Source organism: Siphateles boraxobius, unplaced genomic scaffold (assembly GCF_051911475.1).
Source record: "Siphateles boraxobius isolate OS27281-9 unplaced genomic scaffold, OSU_SipBor_1 66, whole genome shotgun sequence".
Taxonomy (NCBI): domain Eukaryota; kingdom Metazoa; phylum Chordata; class Actinopteri; order Cypriniformes; family Leuciscidae; genus Siphateles; species Siphateles boraxobius.
In genome coordinates, this window is record NW_027509193.1 from 6,625,465 (window position 1) to 6,644,577 (window position 19,113).

The 19,113-nt window shown below is 39.0% G+C and overlaps 1 protein-coding gene across 5 annotated transcripts in view; it reads left to right on the top strand.

Annotated features, from left to right (window-relative positions):
- Positions 1 to 417: 417 nt before the first annotated feature.
- The window catches only part of grid2ipa (glutamate receptor, ionotropic, delta 2 (Grid2) interacting protein, a), a 31,948-nt gene continuing 13,252 nt past the window's right edge, over positions 418 to 19,113 (top strand). Inside the window, exons 1-14 of one of the 5 annotated variants that reach the window (XM_077211869.1) lie at positions 418 to 830; positions 1,129 to 1,170; positions 1,942 to 2,195; positions 3,290 to 3,622; positions 3,748 to 3,902; positions 12,447 to 12,722; positions 14,167 to 14,252; positions 16,152 to 16,221; positions 16,833 to 17,120; positions 17,245 to 17,396; positions 17,496 to 17,624; positions 18,152 to 18,258; positions 18,369 to 18,543; positions 18,700 to 19,061. In XM_077211869.1, the coding sequence (XP_077067984.1) occupies positions 743 to 830; positions 1,129 to 1,170; positions 1,942 to 2,195; positions 3,290 to 3,622; positions 3,748 to 3,902; positions 12,447 to 12,722; positions 14,167 to 14,252; positions 16,152 to 16,221; positions 16,833 to 17,120; positions 17,245 to 17,396; positions 17,496 to 17,624; positions 18,152 to 18,258; positions 18,369 to 18,543; positions 18,700 to 19,061 (2,517 nt within the window). In that variant the 5' untranslated portion in view covers positions 418 to 742. Of the gene's footprint in view, positions 831 to 1,128; positions 1,171 to 1,941; positions 2,196 to 3,289; positions 3,623 to 3,747; positions 3,903 to 7,336; positions 8,054 to 12,446; positions 12,723 to 14,166; positions 14,253 to 16,151; positions 16,222 to 16,832; positions 17,121 to 17,244; positions 17,397 to 17,483; positions 17,625 to 18,151; positions 18,259 to 18,368; positions 18,544 to 18,699; positions 19,062 to 19,113 lie in introns of those variants that run through there. The other 4 variants (XM_077211868.1, XM_077211866.1, XM_077211871.1 and 1 more) reach the window with 4 other exon arrangements.

Here is a 19,113-nt window from a genome sequence, read left to right on the forward strand (position 1 = left end):
ACCAGCAACCACCTGGTTACCAGCCCCAAGTGCCACAGATCTCCTCATTACTTTCTGACGTCATGCTGTAAGTGCTATTAATATCATATTAAATCATGCCTCTTATTGCAGTGTTGGAGGTTAACCAATCCTGCTGTTCTGAGACCGTTTTTTGTGCTGCATAAGGAACAGTTGGAAGAATGGATCAGATTCAGACGGGAAATTGGAGTTAAATGTACCAGACTATATCTAACTGTACCACAGCATCTCTGAGGATCTCTAATCGGAGCGCCATCCTTTGCTGCTCTGACAGGCAGTTTCTGGGTCAGTCCTCAGCCCTGAGAGAGGGCCCAAACCACCAGCATCACACACAGAGAGAGAGAGAGGGAGAGAAAGGGAGAGGGAGGTATTTATAGAAAAATGGGGCTTCACTGTACCTTTTTCTTGCAAAAGAATCATTAAAAGACCCAGCTAGCTTGTCCTAGATTTCTGCTCGGTGCTCTGCATGAGGGTTAGGACTGGACCAACTTAGTGGAGATGTAGAGCCACGGCTGCAGAGAGCTTGACAGCGCTCTCTTGATCTACACTGGACTGATATCTTCATCGAAGGATCCTCGATGGAGGCTAAACCTGCTCGATCAGTTCCTTCACCGAAGGCTTTTTTGGTAAAAATGGAGCAGTGACTTGTTGAGGAGGGCGATGACCTGACCTGAGGTGACCTCGTAGAGCTTGACTTCAATACCGTTCAGAAGACCCAGAAATCATGATGAGAAGATTTTTGAAGAGCCAGAAGGGTCGTTTCTCTCTTCGCCAAAGCCGATCGGGATCCCGCAGTGCCTCCAAAGATTTCTGTAAGTTCCTAAAGTAAAACATGGATCTCTGTAGGGCGGTGACTGCAGTGCCATAGTCATATGCCTTTGAGTCATTACCTGAGAAAAATATTCTTATATTTTAGATACTATATTAAAGAGCATATGTTTTATTAAATAGTTTAGATGCACTACTATATTATCTATATTTATAAATTAATATCTTTTTTTTCTCCAGAGTGTAGATAATACTTGTAATGCCATTTTACCTTATATAATATGGTAATATATCATGCATACATATATATGCACAAATGAATGTTTCTCTTCACTTCCACAGATCCAAACCCTAACGTGCTGAGAGAATTCCCACTGAATATTGGTGCGTAAAGTAATTTGCTTGACCTTCTTTTTTTCATGTTTTATTAGGTCACACAAATCAAATGAACTGAAAAGTTCTGATATTTTAGAAGCAAGGGCGTATAGATTTGATTTGAAAAGATGTGTTGATTTTGGCAGTTTTCCAACATTTTATTTGATTCATTTACTTAATCTGGATAGATGTCTTTTGGTGTGAACATTTTTAAAGTTAGAATTCTATATATTTTTTTATTTTACTTTAGATTTATTGTTGAGTATTTTTATGTGTGTGTGTGTTTATGTCCCTTTTTCAAGATAATGTATTCTAAAGGTAATATTGAGCTTTACATCTCTTTATTTGAAAGGATTTAAATTATGTTTATACATGCTTGTACAATAAAGTAAAAACAATTACTGCACATGCCCCAGTGGAACAGTCCATTAGACACTAACAGTTTACAGGCAGAAGACTCAGGTACAATGTAGGACACTAAAGAGATATTTCTAGAAAGGACAGCTGATCCACATGTAAGCATATGAATATGAGAACTTGAAGATGTCTTGGTGGAAGTGTGCACTGTAGTAACATCTCACTACAAGAACTGGCAGATCTTCTTTGGTCCATGAGGATGAGATGCACTGTAGGACTTAAATCAGCTGTTGTACACACCACACACTGATTCCTACTTTTGATATTGCCCCCCCCCCCCCCCCCCCCCCCCGCCTCCCATTTGTTCAGGGATGTTCTGTTCATTTGTTCTGTTCATATACATAATTTATTGACTTTTTCCAGAACTGGGCCTTCCAGCAAATAACCAGGGTTGGCCAGAGGACTTTGGCTTTAAGCTGGGTGGAGATGGACCCAGTTACATCCTCTCTGTGGTGGAGGGCAGCAGTGCTTACATGGCCGGGCTGCAGCCAGGTGACCAGGTTCTGGAGATCGATGGGCAGAACGTCTCCTCTCTCAGCACCAAAGCTCTCGTCGCTCTGGCTCAGACCCTCAAGACTGTGCCTCCCAGCATCGGAGTCGTGTCTAGAATTGAACAGGTCAGTTTTTTTTTATAAATGCTATATTTTAGTGTTAATAAGGAAATGGACGGACAGATGGATGGATGGATGGATGGATGGATGGATAGATGGATGGATAGATGGATGGATGGACAGATGGATGGACGGATGGACAGACAGACAGATGGATGTATGGACGGACTGATGGATTGATGGATGGATGGACGAAGGAACAGACAGACAGATGGATGGATGGATGGACGGACGGATGAATGGATGGATGGATGGATGGACGGATGTATGGATGGATGGCCAGACAGATGGATGGATGGATGGACGGATGGATGGATGGATGGCCAGACAGACAGATGGATGGACGGACGGACAGATGGATGGATGGACGGATGGATGGATGGATGGACGACAGATGGATGGATGGACGGATGGATGGATGGATAGATGGACGACAGACGGATGGATGGATGGATGGCCAGACAGACAGATGGATGGACGGACGGACAGATGGATGGATGGACGGATGGATGGATGGATGGACGACAGATGGATGGATGGACGGATGGATGGATGGATAGATGGACGACAGCTGGATGGATGGATGGATGGATGGATGGACACAGGGCTGGAAATGGGTGGGTAACGCGGGGGACGAAGTCTAGGGAGTGAATTACGAGGGGGGACGGCGTTCCAGTTTATATTGTTTAAAAAAATTTTTAGGGAAATTAAGGGATTTGTATATGTTGTTCTCTCAATAGATAATAAAGAAAATATAGTTTGGAGGAAACATTATTATACAATAGTTTATAAAATATTTTATTTTTGAGTACATCTGAAGAGTCATTAAAAATAAAACCAAAACCAAAAAACAGAGTCCCCCCGGTGAATTTTAGTCATTTCCAGCCTTGGATGTACAGATGGATGGATGGACAGACAGATGTTGGATGGATGGATGGATGGATGGATGGACAGACAGATATTGGATGGATGGATGGATGGATGGATGGATGGAGGGATGGATAGATAGATAGATAGATAGATAGATGGATGTACGATTGTTGTCTAAAAGAGAATTCAGATCTGTCTTCTTTTCCCTTTGCAAAAACTTACCACCACAGCTGGACATTGCCCCAGGGCCTGATGGTCGTTTTGGCTTCACCATAGTGGGAGACAGTCCCCTGCTGGTGGAGAACTGCATGCCCAACTCTCCAGCCGGCCGGAGTGGACTGCGAGCAGGGGACTACGTGATGGAGGTGAATGGGATTCCAGTGAAACAGCACGAGACGGCGGCGGCCATGATCAAGGCCTCTCAGGGACGTACGCTGCGTCTCGGCGTGCTCCGTATTAACCGCTGGCAGAAACGCACCAGCAACAGCATGAAGGAGACTTATCAGAGCGGAGACATCCTGAGGCATGACCGCAAGCACAAAGCTCTGGAGTTCAACAAGAAGGTCAGTCCTGAAGCCATGTCAAAATAGTTAAACTCTAACCCCCAAAAGTTAGTTCTATGTTCAACAGCGTTTCAAACCCCAGTATAAAAAGTGTGTGTAAAATTGTCTGTTCTGAATTTGTATAGGTTGAGGAGATTTTAGGGGAGGAGCCTGAGGTGAAAGAGAGGCTGTTTGATTTGCTGAAGCAGTATGCAAACGAGAGGGATGTTGAAGGGCTGGCGTCCACACTTCCAGAAATACTGCTCACCGAGGAGCATCAGCAACTGATTGACAGCATCAGGTACCAATGAGCTTTCCTGTTTTCCTGTAATCCTGTTAGTGAGCCGTCTCCTTTTTCCTTTGCTTTTTTTTACCAATTCCAAACTTATACATTTTAAGTTTGCTCTTTGTGTTTGGATTGGTGACAATGCAAAATTTTATTTTATTGGCTGGATTACTTCCACCTCGTCGTTGCATTGCACACACTACAAGATCACGTGTCTATAATATCAAACAGGTTTGAAAATGTCGCAGTGCCTCGAGACGGGCACAGATCGCGTTGCTGACCTGCTCATACCTAACAAACATCGGCGACTGCAGAGAGCACCGATTTGGCCGCTTTCCGGGGGTTTTGTTGCAGACCTTGGAAATCTGTCTAACAGCAGATTCCAGCCAAAGTTGTATAGTGTGAGCTTCCCTTAAGACAGGACAGCCATGAACTGGGTGCTTTTGTTTTATATTGTGAATCTGAATGGGACACCTGTAGTGGAAATGAATGATGTTAAGAAATTGTTAACTGGATGTACTACCTCTTCTTGTTCCTCTTGGATTTTTTTAAGTTCTATATAATTTCTCATAATGCCTTTTCTAACAATAGAGGAGGTGCTGATTAGGATAAAAAACATTCATTAAAGATTATTTCTCTCAGAATTTTCATTTGAGTAACACCAGATTCAGATTATTTTATTTAATGCCATGTCAGCATTCAAAGCTATTTTCATGGCAAAAATTCAATTACAAAAATACAAATATCATATAAATAAATGAGTAACACCATCTTTGTAGCACTTGGAAACTTGGATCAATCAACTTTCACGTAAGCAGCAGTTATGTTGGTTAAGAAAGCTATTTGTTGTATTTCAATCGTAGCCATGGATAGTGTTGTATTTCTTTGCATCTTCTGTTTTGTTCCACATTCTTCTTGTACTACAAAAGAGACCTCCTTAATAACACTCTCCACTGATGCTCAGCTTTAGAGTCTCCCTGTTAGTTTTATGCTTGAGTTTTGTATCTTTTACATTTCTGGTGATTTCAGAGTCATCTAACTTGATCTGATCCATGTGTTCGAAGTGGAGTGAAATATTTCAGAACATTTTGTTGTAGTGAAATAGTGAGAGAGCAGCTATATTCAATTAAAATTTGCCATGTCATTATGGACGGCTAACTTGAATCCAATGAGCTGGCTTTTCACTCCCATCCTTATTTAAAAACTCTTTGTGGGGCGACAATAACATGTCAGCTATCTAAGTTTAGCTTTATCTGATCCTTTAGCTTGTTTCAACATGCTTATGGCTTAAAATGCAAAAATAATTTGCATATTTTTTAGCAATCAATTTTATAAAACCTTTGTTCATCAATTATGTATTTCATCATTCCTTAACATTTTCATCACCATAAACAAGTAGATCACAGATTTAAGTAAAATATTAATCGATTATAATTAGAGATGCGCCAGTGCTGTCTCCGCAGATACCAATAGCCGATTATTCAGAATATCTGCTGATACCGATACTTTGTTTTTCTTAAGGAAAAAAAAATGTGGCACATAAGGTAGTTTTCATAAACACTTGTCTTCATGACAAATTATTCAATCATACATATTTAATTAACAGTAAATAAGCTTTTCTTCAGTGTTTTATAGATAACTAACAAGATGTGAACATTGTCTAATTGCAAATTTAAGTGTCACTGTGCACAAGTTGTTTTTTGACGTCTTTCTGTGGTTCTCAACTTTTCTCTCTTATTTATAGAGTACATTTAAAAACAACAGGAGTTGAACCAAAGTGCTTTACAGTACACATACTATACTACACTCTTCTATAAGACCAATAGTAGTTGAAAAAGTGACTGAGCAATTACATTGGATAAGTTGTACTGTATCTTTCAACAAACCTTCTGATGTTCATGCATGTTTTTTCGTGCATTAACGTGTATTGAAGAAAAGACTCGCACTCCACGCTGCCGCTCGAACTAAGGCACTACAGCGATCTGTCAAGTCACATTTAAGAGTGTCAAAACGCCATTTATTGTTGGAATTTTGTGAAATAGTTGGCAGAATCTGAAAGATGAGACTTTATGTCATATCGGAAGTAACAAAGCACGAAGCTCTTTGCGATTATTGGATAGGAAGCGCCCTAAAAAATAATGGTTGATGTAGGGAAAAACCGCGGACCTGGCAACCCTGGCTTGAACTACGGTGATTCATAGGGTTGAATAGATCCCGCTCTAACGCTGCTGTTAAGCATCAATGCGTCATTGTCGCGTTAATTTCGAAAGCCCTTAATTAAACACAACTCGAGACATTTTGCAGTCTGATATGTTTTTCCGACCCCTTTAGGATATAACACCTTAAAGGATATAATTGGTGCTGATCATCAGCTGTTTTTATAGAATTAGCCTATGGGTATGCTTTTATCAGCCGATACCAATAATTGGCCAATAGTTGGTGCCTCCCTAATTTTAATATAATTCAATCTATTATTATTATTAGATGTATAATTATTTATTTATTTATTATAATTATAATTTAATATTATATTATGTGAAAATAAATATACTCTATAAGAAATGTCTCTTTCTCTTAGGTTTGTCGGTTCTGTCTCTTGCAGTAATAACTCGCTGATGAGTGTTTTTGTCAGGAGAATTTGACTCGTCTCACAGCTGAAAGGTTTTCAATTTCACTAACGGAGCAGTTTTAACAGCAACCGCATCTGGCTACCAGTGAGGAATTATCCCTGTGAGGTTTACCAGATAAAATACTGTTTCATCAAGTATTTATCATATAAAGATGTTTTGTTTTAAAGTTAAACTCTCAGAAATGGGAAGTATTTTGGAGCGCTCCTACCTTCACGAAGAGTGATTTAAGAAGAAGGACAGTATGCTCCAGATACCTGGATTCACACTTTTCATCAGCTTGTTCTGATTAAACTCTTGATAAGCCTGTTCTTGTATTTTCAGGAACCATGAAAGCCTTTTTTAGCAAGTAAGAAACATTTTTGTATTTGCACAATCTTCAATTTGCTGTCATTTTCCATTGTTCAGAGGCAAGTTACTCTTATATGGAATATTGTTGCATGTCTTTATACTTCTTTATGAGAAATTTTGGTACCAGAAATCTATTGTTGATGGTGTTCGTTTTGAATATTGATCACATTCGACTTTCAATTGAATGAAAAGATAGTTCAGACACGTAGTTTGAAGGCATATCAACATCTTAGTGAAAGCATGAGATTTGTAGCTCATTTTCCTCATTGATATCACTGCATTTTCACTGTCCTTCAGTGGACTCGAGCGCTGACCAGTTTGTGTGCTGCGCTCTGTCCCTGCAAAAATTTGCCCAGTTCTCCCTATGGAACCTCCCTATTTTTAAGCAGCCTACTTCTTGTAATAAATCTCTCTTAGGTCGGTGACGCACCAGAAGTTTGAACAAAATCCACATAACAACTTTCTTGATTTAAACTACAGCTGAGGTACAAAGATCCGGCTACTAGATTTTGGGACCTTACCTTAAATGTTATCAGAATCAGTTCTTTGTGGCTTCATGTTTTGCATTCAACCACGACTTTTGATCTGGTTGGAGTCGATTGTGTAAACTCAAGAGTTTTCTGCTTTTGTCCTTGTGAACCTGGATACTTCAAGGATCTTAAGTGGATCGGATTGAATTACCCTCTCCTACATGATGACCTGCCTTAGATATCCAGTGGGACAGTATCTATTCTCTCTCTCTCTCTCTCTCTCTCTCTCTCTCTCTCTCTCTCTCTCTCTCTTTTCTTGCTGCACCTTTTTATTCTATTCTCTCTCTTCACCTTTGAAGCAGCTGCAACTTTGCCTCTCGTCTGCAGTTGAAGGCATCTGGTCTACAGTTCTGGATGTAGTCTCCTTTCTAACGTTAAACTCCCCAAGGCAACCCAGCATGGCAGTGTGGGCGATCTGACTCGATGATGACGTGAACTGAAGTTTCCTTCTTCATACATGCAACGTCATCGCTCCTCAAGTTGGCGCTAATAAGCATCTCCTCGTCTGGCTACTGGACATAATGGTTTTTCCAACTATCCTGTTTTATTCAGTGAATGATTTTTTCAGCCCTATGAAGAATCCTGCACTGAGATCAAGATCATCTCATTGTTTCTTTGAGACGTAATGTAAAGGAGAGATGGGAATCAGGCGTTTTCGGTAAGGAGAACCTTCTCATGCTCAGAGAAACTAGTTTCAGAAGTTATGGTTTGAGTCATTTTCTAGAGAAATTGTTACTCTTTAATCAATTATGCTATTTCAAGCATTATTGGACTCAGATCTAGAGAGCAAGTAGAAAAAAAATATAAAAGCTTTGAGCTTGCTTTCTTTAATAATGCATTTTCCATCATTTTATGTGATTGAGGACTTGTTAAGGGGATGTTCATCAGTTTGTAAAGTGCATGGCATGCTTTATGTCGATTATAACTGTACAAAGAGGAATTAAAACGGTTTGAAATAGGTTTAAAGGTTCACATGTGTTAATAGATGTCTTTTATAATTGAGACTTTTTAATACGTTCTTCATTCCAGCCTTCATTCACTTTGAAAAGTGTGTCCTTGATCTGCGTTCCCTCCCCTCTCTGACTCAAGGTTAATTTTAGATTTAGTGTGACCTCCTTCTAATTGAGGGCATCTTGAACTAAATAAAAGTTAACTTTGAGAGAAATGTGGATTTAAGTTGCAGTTGAGTTTTTGAGGAAACTTTTAAGAACGAATACACTGATGAAAGTTCTGTTGCACAGTTGTACTTGGGTACAGTAATTGTGAATGAATGACATGAATCTTAAAAGTTAGTATTAGTTTTGTTTTTGCTTGGAACATAATGTCTCACAATTGCTGGGCTCTGAGGTCTTCAGAGGTCAGAAGAACAGCATATGTTGTATGTGGAATACAACAACTTTATACAAACAGGGATAATGTAATGTAGAGTGAAAGCATGCATGTACAGTATATGAGGCTATTATTTATATGTACAATGCAGTTACAATTGCGGCAATTGCAGTTTATAATCTAATCTTCACCACAGTACTATTGTGATTAGATTGATTGTGATTAGATAGGAATGATTCAGTTTTTACAAATACAGGTTGCAGATCTGTTCTGCAGATGTGTTCTGATCTGATGATGCTATAAATTATGCTATTATGACTATTAAACTAATTAAATAAATTAATAAACAGGCTTATAGACTTTTATAGAAGACAAACATTTTTTAATATCCTTTATTGTTGAGGTCTGTGGATTATTGTTATTAGTAAAATCACTTAATAGTATTTGTTATTTACACTGCGAGGATAATCAAAAACCATGTTAACTAACACAGATAAAGGAAACGGATCTAGAAACAGTGCAGATCAACTAACTGGATAACAATGAACAACGACAGAGAAAAACCAACTCAAAGTACTACAGAAACACAGACAAACTGAACATTATCCCTGACATTACATATTCCCGAAAGGGCGCGTTTTCACGCTGTAACCACAACAACAGTCCAACAGAGGATGGTGGACAGGGCTTAGGAAGTGGACGCAGAACTGGCAGACCGGACAACCCAGGACGGAGGAGGATAACCTGATAAAATTCCCAGAGAATAACCAAGACGAAGGTCCTCGGCGGGACCGATGCTAGGAGGAGCCAGGGTGGAGTCAGTGGTACATCCACCAGTGATGGAGCCAGGAGATCTGATATCTGAAATAAGACGACACTGTAGGTCCTGGAGGCCAAGCCGGAACTGTAGTGATGAGCTGCCGAGGTGGAGCCAGGGTCTTGGAGGACTGAGACGGAGCTGGTACAACCAAGGCGGAGCCCGACGGAGCCGAAGGGGTGGAGGGACGAAGCGCAGGTGAAGTCCCTGGTGCAGAGCGACGACTGACCAAGGCGCAGCCGGAGGGACGAGGAGCCAAGGTGGAGCCAAATGGTCAACGGGCAAAGGTAAAGCCAATGAGATCCATTTGCAAAGGCAGAGCTGGAGACTGAAAGACTCGAGGAGGATCCGAGTTTCTGGGTGGCGTCAATAGAGGAGCCAGCAGAGGTGGGGCCGTAGGACTGGCCTGCTTGTGTAGAGGAGGCAAAGGGAGTCTGGGTGGGAGTAACAATGGACTGTCGTGGCTGGGATGAGCATGGCGTGTGTAGAGTGGGCGTCCTCCTTAGCCTCCTCAACTGTAAGGGGAGATCCGGTCATTCACAATGCATATTCAATGTACTGAAGTAAAGTGTATCTCCTGTAGGCTTCAGGTAGAGGAGGTCATTTTCAAGCACACTCCAAAAGCAGGTCTTCAATGTGGCGTCATTTAATGATGTTCGGCACAGAGGCTTCTCAGCTTGAATCCAAAAAACGAAACATCTCACAATGAAGCACTGTATCAGAGCTTGATTCGTTTTGCCATAACCACGTGAACTTTGACGTCCGAGGCTTTGTTTTCTCACACAACCATGTCAAATGTCATTCTTTTGTAAGATAAGAATAAATCATAATATGAATAAATATATGTGTAGATTTGTGCATGTTCAATTTGAATGAATCCCCAGTTCACAAGCACTTCAACTGACCATTCCACAATCATCTTCATTTATTTGGATTTCTTACATGAGCCATGCCAATGAACTCATTGTTATAGGACTAAGGCAAAAGCTTATATGAATAGGGCTGCATGTGTTGATTGAAGCAGATTAATAAAAACTGTTACAGTAAAGTACAGTACAAGTTCATTTGTCCCATTTGTTTATTTATTTTTCATTCATTTTTATCCCAGACTCAATTAATCATATGCTACATTGTGTAAGTACAATGACACGAGAAAGACTATTATTTATATAGACTAAATATGCTTGTAGCCTTGTAGCACAAACTGATTTATTATGAAACAATCAAAAATGGCATCACTAAAAGATAATCTACAACGAATAAGATCCCAGGAAAACACGTGGCAGCATAAACAACACAAGACACAGAACTGAACAAACTGAGGACTGTATACACACAGCAAGCACAAACAAGAAGCAAGGTAAATCTAGAAACAGTGAAAAGTAAACCAAATAACAGGATAACAACTCAAAACCATGAACAAAGATAGAGACAAACCAACTTGAAGTACTACAGAAACTGACCAAATAACATATCCCTGAAAACAGCTTTTTTTTTTTTACATTATAAATGTCTTTACTGTCACTCTTGATCTATTTAATGCATACTTGGTGACAAAGTATTACTTAAAATCTTACTGATTTTTTTTTTTGGTCTATGCTGTTCGTGATAATTTTAATCAATTGCATAGTTTTATTTTATTTTAAGGCCCTTATGTTTACTTTTTCACTGTACGCAGTTTTGGTATTGTGTTGTTTCCCCACTTGTTGCCCAAAGAAGAATCTGTGTCCTGCAGATAAACTAGTTTTTGAGATGAGTGCATCTGGAGGATTAACCCAGTTAGTTGAGTAATATCTACTATTACTATTAAAGTTTACTTTGGAATATTCTGTGTAAAGTACAAATTTTTAAACAATATAACACTGAATTAAACCATGCTTTTAAAGTGAATGCTTTACTTAGAACTTCTAAGTAAATAATACATTGTCTTGTAGTCAACATGACTACATAAATGTGGTACCCATCCAAACACTGAGATCTCAGTACTTGGTACACAATACATAATAACATTCAATGGATAATTTTTGAGTGTGAATGTGTCATCTTGACTAGAAAATGAACTGCAAATGTTCAATGAAAATATATATATTTATGTATATAATACATAAATATATATATATTGCTGATGACATGTTGGCAGGCAGCACGCAAAATATGTATTATTTGTGGTTGAATTGTTATAATTAAGTCAAACTCACAATTGCTATACTATTTATAGATCATATTTTTCACCCAAATGAGGAATAATTAAATTAATAAATTAAAAAAGAGAAATTATATATTGCCAAAAGTAAATAAAATTACTGATCAAAATGGTTATTACAAAAATGAGAATGAAAAGACAATAATCATTGAGAATAATGAGAATTACATATATATATATATATATATATATCAAGGCACAGCTTTATTTTTGTGTATAGGGTTGGTAGAAGCTAATGAGGATTTTTATAACTTTGGATTTTTAAAGGATGGTGAGAGTTAAAAATTCAGAGATGGCTTGTATCACAGAGGGATAAAAAGCACTTTCTCTTTCACTTTAATCATTTATCCTCCCAGAACTTCAAAATACCCATCAGACATCTTTCAGAAGTCACCTGCTTACCTGCTTAGCTTTTGAAGTTGATCAAACAGGATATTTTTACCTGCACCACTTCACAGGAGAGTAAAAAACAACACCGCTTCATTGCATCACATGCATCCTTTTTTTCATAGCAGGTCACAAACATCTCCATAATCTGGTGTAATTATAGCAGACTCTTTCTCATAGCTGTCCCTCCTCCTCCTCCATCTTTGCCTGTGTGTCTCTATCCAGTGTCTGTCTCAGTAGGCATGAAAGTGTTCACACGCCTGGACAGTTTCTCCTCTGTGACTCCGTCTGCTGTGTGTGTGTCATGTTTGTCAGGATCTTCATCCCTAAGAAGCACAGGCAGCGCTTTGATGAGATGGTCTCTCAGAGTTTGATCAGTCGGTTGAGGGGCCGAAGCTTCAGCGAGCACAGGAACAACCGCCTGCGGCGCAGCCGGAGCGAAGACCACCCTGAACGACTGCTGTCTGTGTCCACTAGAGCCAGTTCTGTGCCCCGGACCTCGAATGAGGATGTGGTCATGCCTCCCGCCCGCGGCCTCCGCAAGACCACCTCTCTCATCGCAGGCCATTCCAGCTCCTTCTCTACCCGCAGGTCGGTGAAAGTGTCACTCTCAGAAGAATTACACACTTTTCCTTTTCTCCTGTGGTTTATTGTTGATGTGGTAGAAATTTTAATTGGCATTTGCTTTTGTATTTTGGAATGTTTCGTATTCCATTAAATCAGTTAGTGTTCCTTTAACAATTATTTTACTTTTATGCTTTTTAATTGTATTTATTCTTATTATTTTTATTTATGAGTTTTATTTATGCTTTCATTTGATTTTTTTTATGCTTTTATTATATTTTGCTATATTAGTTTTATTTTTTATTTGTTTTTGTTAGAAAATAGTTGTCATGTGTTACATTATTAGGTTCATGTAAATATAATGCTGAGTGATGGAAGCATGGATAGATGGATGGATGGATGGATAGATGAAAGGATGGATGGAGGATTGGATGGATGGATAGACAGATAGATAGATGACGGATGGATGGATGGACAGATCGATTGATGGATGGAGGGATGAATGGATGGATGGATAGACAGACAGACATACAGACAGATAGATAGATAGATAGATAGATAGATAGATAGATAGATAGATAGATAGATAGATAGATAGATAGATAGATCCCTTCTTGTTGGATTTCCACTTTTCACATCTGTTGTAGCCTGTAAATGCTTGAGATTTTATGTCACTGCAATATTTCACTCTTATAATTCATGTTATTTTTAGTCATGTTATTTGACACCTGCGTATGTGTGAGAGAGTAAATATGACACATCACCAAGATTCATCCTCAGTATTATGCTTTAAACTTTACTACACGAGTGTATTTCGTAAGTATGAATTAATTATCTCTTGATTTTGTGTCTGATGCATAAATAGGAAAAGGTGGGAGGATGTGAAATCCTGTCAGTCACTAGTACAATACACACTTGATATGTCGCTGGGAATGCAGTTGTAGTTTCTCTTTAATAACGTGACTGAATGTGTGGTTTCATTGGACTGGAGAATTGAAAGCTATGTATTTACATAATGACAGCATATACATAATGGAGATTCCTTGAGCCACACAGGGAAAGCAAATAAAGTCTGTAGAAGAAGAGCTATTTATATGCAGCAGTCTTCCGAGTATACAACTGTGGAAGAAATTAAAAGAGATTATTTGACTATATCTATTAATAGCACTACCTTTAAAGAAAACAACAGTCAGAATAATATATGTGGCATATGAGCATATTGTATCCATATTCATTTGCTTTCTCTGTGTGGGTCAAGACTGGACAAACACAAAACATATATATATATATATATATATATATATATATATACACTGTGTACATATGTGTGTGTGTGTGTTTGTGTGTGTGTGTAATATCTATATAATATTTTCCAGAAATATTAAATTCATATTATTTTAATAAACAAGTCAGCCTGCATTATATAAATAATCAATATTTTCAATTTCTTCTCCCCATTGTGTTTCATTAGGACAGTACGCGTGTACAAAGGGAACCAGAGTTTCGGGTTTACTCTGCGTGGCCATGCTCCAGTCTGGATTGACTCTGTAATACCAGGTATGAAATGAACAAAAATGGTTATGGTTATAAGTAAAGGTTTCACTGTTTTATATATATATATATATAAAATATATATTTTATATATTTGTGTGTGTTTGTGTGTTTGTTTGTGTGTGTGTGTGTGTGTGTGTGTGTGTGTGTGTGTGTGTGTGTGTGTGTGTGTGTGTGTGTGTGTGTGTGTGTGTGTGCTTAGTATTAATGGATCAAGTGTTGCCGTTTAGAGAAAAACAATAACACTTCATCTTCTATTCTAAATCTATTATCTTTATAATGTTTTTTGTACTTTAAAAAAGTACACGTACTGCGTTAAGATTTAACTGGGAAGGGTCATAGCACTTGCATATTGTTGTCCTATTGTTAGTTTAACTGCTTCTATTGTTCTCATTTGTAAGTCGCTTTGGATAAAAGCGTCTTAATTTAATAAATGTAAATGTAAGCAACTTGGATTTTATAAATAAAATATAAACCTTCCCATTTACATTTTTTGTATGACAGCAATATTATTGTTGCTCTTCAAAATTATTCACAAAGTAGTATTTTCAAACGCTGAACTTTCGTCTTCATAAGGGAAGGGCTTGTGTCTTGTGGTGCATTTATTTTAGTTGACATCCTACACTGTAAAATAAATCCCGTTGTTTTTACGGAATAAAACCGGCAGCTGTGGTTACCAGAACTTTACCGTCAAAAATACAGTATCAACGTTATTGGTTTTACAGACTTAACGTAAAATTTACAGTAATAAACCGTATTTCATAATCTGATTTAATGTTAATTTACCAACCCATTGAAGTATTAATAACTGTTTTGTACCATTGTAATACACTGACAACCAACAATCACCACAGCAGTGATGAGAGTCACGTGATAAATCAAAGCTTTTCACAAGCAATCTTCCACAAGAAAGTTAATACTATTATATAGAAGCTGCACAGTGTCATTCGCACAAACATTAAACACCATCACGGTACCACACATGAAATTATACAAATGCAATAAACATTAATTTAACAACATTAAATGTGACATAAAACCCTAATGTACATAACTGATTAGAAAAGAACTAAGAAAACTAAGAAGAAACATAGTTATTTCAATAAAAATACATAAAATGTGAAGTGTCACGCAGGGAATTGTGGGAATGTCAATTTACGTTTTTTCACTGTAAATTATACAATGAGTTGTTCTTTTTCACTTTCAAAAACTGTAAATTTAACGGTATTTTACAGTAAAATTACATTAAATGTACCGTTAGATCTATCACAGTTATTTACCGTATATAGTAAGGAAACTTTCTGTTAACCAATTAACAGTTTTGCACTGTAGCATTTTTACAGTCTTTTACCGTTAAAATCACGATCATTTTTTACAGTGTACAACAAAACAAGGCTATTTTAAAAATATAAAAATATATATTTTGGACATGAAACAAGTGAAGGGGAGTCAATTATTAGACATATTACTGAAGCAGATGACATTAATGCCAAAATTATGAAAGTTCTGTCATTTCTGACTCATGGCGGCCATTAAAAAGTTAGGAGGCAAAAGCTGGCAGTGTGCAAGAACAGGAGGAGATGAGAGAGAGAGAGAGAAACGAGAAGACACAACAGCAGACTCTCCATAGGCTGATTCAGAGTGGCACAGGTGGTAGAGCTCTGTTTTTATCTTGCACAAATCCTTTTAGATTCACACTTTTCCCACAACCAGCACTCAAAAGCTAAAAAGAGGCAACCATTCTTGGGCAGAATGTGACAAACACCCAAGCTGCAGTGTCTTGACTTATAAATCTTGCGTCATTTCAAAGGGCATCTAATGAGCACAGCTTAATCTCAGTTGGAGCCCGTATGATCTGCTGTCAGTAGTTCATTTCTGCTTGGTCTGTTGCCATTCCTTCTCCAGGCAGCCCTGCTGAGAAGGCGGGTCTCAAACCTGGAGATCGCATCCTGTTTCTCAATGGGTTGGACATGAGGTGAGGCTTGTGGTTGGGTTGCATTGGAATAGATTGCTTTTATCCTAATGTGGAACTGCAATAGAGTTTAAAGCAAGCATCACTATTATTTGTATGCATTTTTAAACATAAGTATTAAACTTTCTACATCATTTTGAAAATAAATATATATACTCAAATCATCTGCCTTGTTAAATAAAGGTGTGCTGGTACTTCTCAAAGCCATCTGACTTGTGATTTTCACCTGGTGGATGATAAAACAGGCAAAATAGTCCCATAGAGACCAGAATATGGGGTGGGGGTCTTTTGACCAGTTAGTATCCCTTCACAACCCCCAGTGACACCCAGAACATCCACATACCAACATACCAACCCCATAGGAGCACAATAACTAACAATCTGAACTCCTTAGCATCCACCTAGCAGTGCCATGGCAGCAATGCACAAAACTGTATCATCGCAGTACTTGATGGTTCAATTCTCTTTGATACATTCGTTATCGGTTAGAATAAATCAGTTCAAGTTTCACAAATATATAAATACCATTTGTGATCACATTGAATCTTCTTTGCATGTTTATAAACCTGTAAGTTAACACCGTATATGTGTCATGTATTTGTGCATCATCTCAGGAGCTGTTCACATGAGAAGGTGGTGTCTATGCTGCAGGGGAGTGGGGCAATGCCAAGCCTGGTGGTTGAAGATGGCCCGCCAGCCTTCACCATAACTGAACCAGAGCAGGTGGAGATTTCTCCCCGCTCCCGTGCTCCTGTGCTCAGCTCCCTGCAGTGGGTCGCTGAGATCCTGCCTCCCAGTATCCGTGTTCAGGGCCGTACCTTCAGCCAGCAGCTCGAGCACCTTCTCACGCTTCAGGAGAGATACACCATTTGCAAGGCCCTGGAAGCCTTCTTCCAGCACAGGTGAAGGACATGCCCATAATATGAAGTGAAAGAAAGTGTATTTTCACATGGAAATGACACGTTGCTTCTCTAAGAACATTTGTGTGAAACCTGATTTGATTCACTTTTTCTTCCGTGCCATCAGAAATGTAGACACTTTGATTGTGGACGTCTTCCCTGTGTTGGATACTCCGGCAAAACAGGTGATCTGGCAATTCGTTTACCAGTTGCTGACATATGAGGAGCAGGAACACTGTCAGAACAAGATCTCCCGCTTCCTTGGCTATAAAGTTACACGTGAGCACTACTTTCTGGTCATTCCTCTTCAGTCTGTATAGAATATTTGTATATGCATGTATGCTTGAATGTACTTATTATTGATAGTGCCAACAGCAGATCCCGAACCTCCAGCCCATGAGCCTCACCGTCGCAGCAGCTCTATGAAAGTGACTGGAACCACCTACAGGAGCAGTGTGAGGGGACGCAGCTCAGACGATCTGGTTATCGGCACTCACCTGGGCATGGGTAGGCTGTCTTCAAACACTTTGTTGTATTACATTGCATCATATAGCCAATTATGCCAATGCCCCCAGCAATATGATATATCTTACTGTTAAAATCTAGGACTGTCTATAGTCAAAATAGTGGTTTAATGTCACGATTTTCGGCTAACCTTTAAAAAAGAAAATTGGTAAGTATGTTTGAAAATTTGCTGTTAAACTTTTTTTTTTTTGACAGCCCTAAAGAAATACATTTAACAAAATTCTCTATAATTTTCCCACTGACCCCCTAGGACCTGGAGGTCTGACATGCTGGCATGAGTTCAAAACGAAACACGTTTAAACATGAAACACAACCTATATATATATATACATATATATATATATATATATATATATATATACATATATATATATATATACATAGTGAAATTAGCATTACAGATCATGAAAACAGTACTTTAGTCATTATTGTAGAAACCTGGAGCTCATTTTGCATCAGCTTTCTTAGCAAACCAAAATAGTTGATGGGCTATTTTCTATCGTCATAAGGAATTTGCACTGAGCCAGTAGAAATGGCGCCTATGAGACTAACTCCTGGAGAGAGACAATCAGGGGATGGAACATCCTTACCAGAGACACCCAACAATCTGACTAATGTGAGCGCTCTTCTTTGATTTGTACAGGTTTGCAAACATTGAAACGGTTAAGAAACTTACACAAATGTACTGTCTTTATATTAACAACCCAGTTCCTGTGCTCTGTCTAGCTGTCAGCTGTGTATGCCGAGCTGGAGAATGTCTATGCCGGGAAGAGATCCAAATCCCTGAAGACTCGAGCTCCTCCTGCTCCTGACTCTCTGGTTAGCGTGGATGTCTTCCCGCATGCTTCATCACAGTCTGTTAGGGCACACTCTTCCTCTCCATCTGTTCGGGCCACTTCAGGTACATGACAGGTTTTTGATTGGTATTATAGCTTCTGATTTTCTAGAATGTCCTTGTCATTTCTCTTTGTAATAGGTGAAATTTCAACTGAGGCTAAATCTAATGTCAGAGACATTTGATCTTCCTAACCATTGGTTTTTCATCTTCATCTCTCAGGTAGGCGCAAATCTGCATCAGCGCAGCCTGTGCCTCCTCCTCCGCCACCTCCACCTCCTCCACAGCCTGACTCTTGGATGCAGGAGCCTCCCCTCAGCCCTCAGTGCCCATGTTACCCTCCAGGTCTTCCCTCTCAAACAAGTGCTGAGTCCAACCCCTACATCAGTTTAGACAGCCCACCTCTCTCTCCACCCTCTCCTCCTGACTACCCTCCTAGTCCACCCATTCGCAAAAAGCGCTATACCTTCTCACGTCCACCCCGTACCCCAGACACAGATCTGTTCATGGAGGCTTTGAGTGAACAGCTAGGACAGCAGTTATCTGTGGATGACTTCCTGTCACCAGAGAATGACTATGAAGAGGTTTGTATTGTATTGTATTGTATTAGAATGGTTAATTGCTTTGATATTTGCT